Source organism: Epinephelus moara, chromosome 23, assembly GCF_006386435.1.
Source record: "Epinephelus moara isolate mb chromosome 23, YSFRI_EMoa_1.0, whole genome shotgun sequence".
In the NCBI taxonomy this organism is placed as follows: domain Eukaryota; kingdom Metazoa; phylum Chordata; class Actinopteri; order Perciformes; family Serranidae; genus Epinephelus; species Epinephelus moara.
The window spans coordinates 9,049,326-9,055,686 of record NC_065528.1 but is presented as its reverse complement, the minus strand read 5'-3'; the positions used below and the strand labels follow the sequence as shown (position 1 = coordinate 9,055,686).

The following is a 6,361-nucleotide window of genomic DNA, read 5'->3' as shown; positions in this document are numbered from 1 at the left end:
ATGCTGTAAAGCCCTGTGAGGCAAATTGTGATTTGTGATATTGGGCTTTATAAATAAAATTGATTGAAAATTGATTGATGAACCGTTTTGGCCACATTCTTACATACAGCGCCTTTAACATAACAAAAATACAACAATTCTTATTTTTAGGGGACTGTAAACTGAAAATATGGTTATAAATATTATAAACCATGTCTGCCAATAGATGCCTGAAATCCCACACACTGGACCTTTGATAAACAAAGAACCCTGTCTTATAATGCTTTATCTTTGACTGATGTCCAATTCTAGTATCTTTTTTATTTCCACTAGGCATAAGCAAACTACTGGACCAATCAGCCTAATATTTGGCTTGCACGTGAATGACTGTGTGCTCAAGGACCTCTCCTGGTTGCAGTTATTCAAAATTGTTGAAAAACCTGTTTTATTGACTGTTATATACCACCACTGACTGCTGACTCCTCATTACTCTTAACTGGCTGATACGGGCTGCAAGTTTTTTTCAAAACAAGAAGCCTTACCATCTGTTGCAGGCCACATTTTGGCCTTCATCATGGCTCAAAAACTGATATCAATCAAAAAGTTTGGTCTTATTTTGAATTGCAGCATCTGCAGATTAATTCCATACCCGTTATGTTATGATCCACCTAAGTTAGGCACAAAAAGAGATGGTATGGTATGATGGTATGGAAAATAGGTGAGGCATCTATTTTTATTAACTTCTGAAATATGCTGTGGCACATCTGCTCAAATTATGAGAATTGTCAAGAGAGGCTGCAATCAGCTTGGGCAGCCACCTGGCAGAGATCTGCACTTTACTGAGTGCACTTTTCTAGTTTATAGGAATATTAATTGTATAAAATAAAGGTAATGTATTTATTTTTATCCAAAAAAACATGAGTAGTATGACCAAGACTCTCTTCATGTCTTTGCAGCCCCCGCTGTTCCGTCTTGGCTAACATCCCAGGGACTGACCTCTACAGAGATCGCAAAGATTATCACCATGTAAGTTTGTTAAATGAAATCAAACACAATACTTTTGAATATTTTCAGTTCATATTTTGAAAAAACTCTGAATTGCATTTCCCTTCCCCTCTTAGATATTCGAACCAAATGGAGTAAAAATCTTCAGGATACCCTCGCCTATCTTCTTCGCCAATATTGAGTTCTTCAGGGAGAAGCTTGTAGAGGCTGTATGCACGGCACATCTACTCTCACTCTCTCTGCTTCAGTTTGTTGTTCTCAGAAAATAAATGTATATGAACATAATCCAAACATGTGGTTGTTTCAGGTTGGGTTTAACCCTCTGAGGGTTTTGAGGAAGCGGAACAAAGCTCTGAGGAAAATCAAGAAACTGTTACAAGAAAAGGATGATGACATTACAGGGGTGAGAGCTGAAATATATTAGAAACTACTGAGTGCTTCAAAGTGTTCTTCCAAAAGTTTTAATGGTAAAGTTTGGATATTTTGAAGTGGGGTTGTATTGGGTACTTATCCATAGTCAGTGTATTACATACAGTAGATGTTAGCCGGCAGCCCCCGAGGCCTGAGTGCCTTGCTCAAGGTCACCTTGGCAGTGCCCAAGAGGCGCAGCTACCTATCCGTATTCCATATTTTGTCTGGATGGGGACTTGAAGCATGTGATCCAAGTCCCTATGGACTGAGCTACTGCAGCCCATGTACTGCTGTGGATGGGGGTCAGCAACGAAACATATTTTGGCTACCTAAAAAAAATCCAAATCCGTTTAAGTGTACGCTGTATTGACAGTTTTGTCACCACTTTGCCCTTTTGTAAGACAGCCTGTTGTGATGGGGAAGCCTTTAACAGCTTCAGTTCACTGTTTATGCTCTTTCTATGCTAAGCCACCAGACTCCATTGACAAAAACAGTAATTATGGCTCGGTGAACATGGGTGCCGCTGGTCTACAGCTGTCTGGATCGGTTAGTAATGTTATTGTGTGACTTTGGTGAATCCAAACTAACCACTTTAAAAGCCAAAGTCACACAATAACATGAACATGATAAGTGATCGAGGCAGCAGCAGACCAGCAGCTTCTGTGTTCAGCGATTAAAACACTGTTTTTCTTAATGGAGTCTGGCTGTAAAGAGAGATGTAACCGCTTCAGTTCCCCATCAGAAACTGCTGACTCACTGTAAGGTAAAGCGAGAAAATGTCTACATATAGCGTATTCTTAAACTGATATAGATTTTTTTAGGTGGCTAAAGTCTGTTTTGCCACTGCCTCCATCCACAGCAGCACATTGCTTAGCTTCCGTGTTGGACTCCATCCTGCTTCTCTAAACCGGGGGCATGGCAACTGACATCTACTGTATGTTATACTTTGACTGTGGATAAGTACCTCATACAACCCTACTTCAAAAGTTCTGAACGATCCCTTTAAGCCTACACTCCTACACCTGTCATACAGAAAGGAACAAGGGGTTTATACCGCCAGAAGACTGATGAGTCTTCGATGAACGAGGAGGAGTTGGATCGTCCCACCAACCTCAGGATAGACTGGAACAGCGAGCTTCCTGACAACATTAGTGTTCCTAGAGTGAACCTCCACAGCCTGATCCTGGACTTCTCTGCTGTCTCCTTCCTGGACATCTCTGCTCAGAAGGGACTCAAAACGGTACAAAGTCATTCGGGGGGCTCCCAAATACTGGAGCCCAATAAATGCTGGTGGTAGTGAGGCTGGGAGGGTAGCAGTGTCTGGCAGGATGTTACCTCCACCTTTTCATCCAAACAGTTCACTATGGCTTTTGACCTTTCCTGTCTCGCAAAGGTTGTTTGTTCCTACCCTCTAATACAACCCACGGAGCATTTCCTCAATTAGCACCCTTTCCGGTGGCAGGAGAGCAACATGTCCTTATACTTAAATAACAAAATAGGAATCACCAATGACTCCTAACATGACATATTACTGTCACCAGCTGCAGTTGTAGTAATGAGGTTAATGTGATTAGGTTTCGGAAACAAAAATACTTGGTTAAATTGAGGCAAAGATCCTGGTTTGGGTTAACATTAGTGCGTTTGTAACGTAACTTAAGTTATGAACGACAGTTAACATAAGTTAACCTAAGTATACTACTTTATATAACTTAATATAATATAATGATGACTTTTGGTTTCATCTCGGACAGAAGCAACAGTCTCTGTGGTGAAAGTCCTGTTTGTTTGACCTCCATCCACCCTGATCTCCTGCCAATACAGATTCATCTGACTTCCCCCGTCACCTCCACCTTTTTGTCCGAATAGTCCACTATGGCTTTTCACATTTGCATTATTTAAAACTGAAATGTCAACATCCACATGTTGCTGTGTAGAACAAGAAGTCGGCAGTCTCTTGGTATCTCTACTGATGAATACAGCTAGGGCTGCAACTAAAGATTATTTTCACTATCGATTCATCAATCAAAAGATGATTATCATTCAGTTATAAAAACTGTTGGCAATTATTTTTTCTTTTGGTCAACTAATCAATTAATTGTTCTGTTGTTTCAGCTCTAAATAAGTCTGCAGTTCCTGGAGCTGTTTCATTATAAAAGCTTTTCATTTGAAGCAGCATCAGCAGGCGATGTTTGCAATACAGTAATGAAAGCTTTAATACTATGAATAATCCAAAGGATACTTTTAAATACAATCAACTTTTTTGAACAAACTTTGTTTTCTGATTTTGGCGATATCCTTTGGTGCAGCACCCTCTCTGCTGTGGCACCTCCTGTTTAAGACTTTCCAAAGATCACTTTATAATTCAACAGTGTCGTCAAGACTGTAACATTGGACCTTGGATACTCTGTTGATGCAGTTTGGATGTCTAGAGGCAGAAAATATTTTGTGTATTCCAAATTAACAAAACTGGAAGAGTAAAAGACATTGCTTCCTCTACAGCAAATTTTTCTTGGGGAAGACCTTCCAGACTGTGTTCAAGACACCAAAACAAAAAGGAAATGCACAAGATTCAACAAAAATAGGAATATGTTGAAAACTACACTGCCATAATAACTTATGAGAGAAAACAGAAATATCTTCCCTTCTCTAAAAGACCTTAAGATTGACTCAACATGAGACAAAACCTCCTTTTGCAGAATGATCACAAAGAAGTAGGCGGTGAGTAACCTGGAAATCCAGATGCCCTGCCCCTAGCAAATTCGAATTTCTAGATTTGAGTCTGGATTTCCAGGCTAGGTGGTGAGGACTCTACAATGAAGTGCAGCCAATGTATTTATCACTCATCAGCTGTGTATGTACTTCCTGTATAAACTGTTTCTCTCAAGTGTGAAATCATCTCTCATATAAACTTACCGCATTCTCCACAGACAATCAAAGAGTTCATCCGTGTTGATGTGGAAGTTTACATTGTTTCTTGTGATGGTGAGTTTCATCAGTGTTTCTCAAAAGCACAACATCCCAGAATCTGTGATGTGAATACTGCCTGAAAAAACCCACTCCATGCTTCTCATATGTTGACAGTGTACATTCGGGAGAATCTACACAGCTGTATGTTCTTCGATGATGAGATTCTGACCTCCATGTTCTTCCCGACCCTTCATGACGCCATGCTGCATGTGCTGGAAAAACACAAGACTGATAGAACCAGAGGCTGGGTGGTAAGAAAAACTATGTATACTATAAATACTGTTTCTATCATTGCCTCTGTACTTAGTTCTGTACTTTAGTCATTACTAAGTCATGGAGCTGAAACTGTCAGCCTCAGGGTGACATTAGAGGAAAGGTCATGGGGTCATGACAATCAAAGGTTTCATTCCCTTGATATAATTAGATGTATGGGTTATATTACAACGCCAAAATAAAGACAAAGAAATAAAGTGAAATAAATTAATAATACAGTATGTATTTCCTGTTTATGTATACATTTATCGTAATAACAAATCAAATCTCAACACAGTGTGACGAGATTCATTGTGTTTCAGTGTTGTCCAGCAGAGGGCAGCATAGGCCAGTACTCTGGTTTAGTATTTTCAATCTTTCATAGAGAGAGTCACAGTTTTATCCTCTGGGGAGGGACCATGTTCAACAGTTTCATCGCTAACACCTGGTAAAATATTGACATGCAAGTGTACAAATTTCAGCCCTCAAAATGGCAGGGCAACAGGAAGGGTCATGAGGTCACTGAAACAATTAGAGTTTATTAGAGGACATTAATAAATATTATTATTGCTTTTTAAAATTAATATCCAGAGCAGATTACTCTGCAGTTGCACAGTCACTGAGGAGATAAGTTGCTCAAGAACAAAGTGCAAATGGGCTGATGGCCTCATCCCTAGCATCCTTAAAGGTTGAGTCAGTGATTCTGCAGACAGATTATTGATATCAACTCAGCACCCCAACAAATACACCCCTCTCATCAGCGCTCCTTCAGAAGCTTCGTTTTACCGTCACTCCCACTGCCTATTGTTGTGAAGCTTGGTCCAAGATTGTTTCCAATATCAGTACCAGGGCTGAATGCTGGATTTTCTTTCAGCACACACAGAACAGACAGCTAGTGGACTGTGTGGAGATATTCGCTGAATTTGACAAACAGTGTATTGGATTAGAATCACAGACTGCACCTTTAAGCATCACAGCATACAGGGCAGAACAGCCTTCACATGTCGTCATTAGAATGTGAAAACTTTGTTAAATTTAGCTGTGTTTCAGAAAACACAACAATTCTTTTGAACTGAAAACATGACTTCGTTGACATTTTCATTTGGATCCTGATTCTTTTCTATTTTTTTCCCCCAACACACTGACTCAGGTTAATTTTTAAATTTCATTGTGCCTGGCCTTTTTGGGAAGCTTCAAACTTTAAATGTATATGAAAAAAATTAACATAAAACACAGTGATTGTAGTTATAACCTTATTAATACAGTATGATGCTGTGAGATCAGAATGTGATCCAAGCAGAACTTTGGAAACTTTGTGAATCTACATGTCTTTAAACCAAAGAGACATGCAACATGAGACTTTTAATGGAGTAGCCTAGATAAAGGACTGTGAATCATCTTGTGTATTACAACAGTTATAATGCATTGATTTTTTTTAACTTCAGGAGCCTGTATCACGAAGCGAGATCAACCTTTCCTGGGTTACCCAGACCTATCCTGGGTTGACTAACCCTAACAATGGCAATCAGGATAATCGGTATCACGACGCTGGATATCAACTCGGTAACTCAACCCAGGATTGCTTTATCAAGAGCCATGAACGCGCACACAGCGGACCAATCACAATCATGAGAGAGGCGCAGCGTCACTGAGCGTCACAGAGCGCCACAGAGCGCCGTATGTGAGGAAAAAAAGTATTTCTCGTGAGGATCAGAGATTAATTCTACTAAAATATGAGGAGGAGAAA

The 6,361-nt window shown here is 39.8% G+C and overlaps 1 protein-coding gene across 1 annotated transcript in view; it reads left to right on the top strand.

Moving 5' to 3' along the window:
- The window catches only part of LOC126384653 (chloride anion exchanger-like), a 19,536-nt gene that overhangs the window by 11,406 nt on the left and 1,769 nt on the right, over positions 1-6,361 (top strand). The window contains exons 13-18 of the mRNA XM_050035797.1: positions 936-1,005; positions 1,101-1,193; positions 1,292-1,387; positions 2,429-2,635; positions 4,323-4,377; positions 4,477-4,613. Of these exons, the coding sequence (XP_049891754.1) occupies positions 936-1,005; positions 1,101-1,193; positions 1,292-1,387; positions 2,429-2,635; positions 4,323-4,377; positions 4,477-4,613 (658 nt within the window). The remainder of the gene's footprint in view (positions 1-935; positions 1,006-1,100; positions 1,194-1,291; positions 1,388-2,428; positions 2,636-4,322; positions 4,378-4,476; positions 4,614-6,361) is intronic.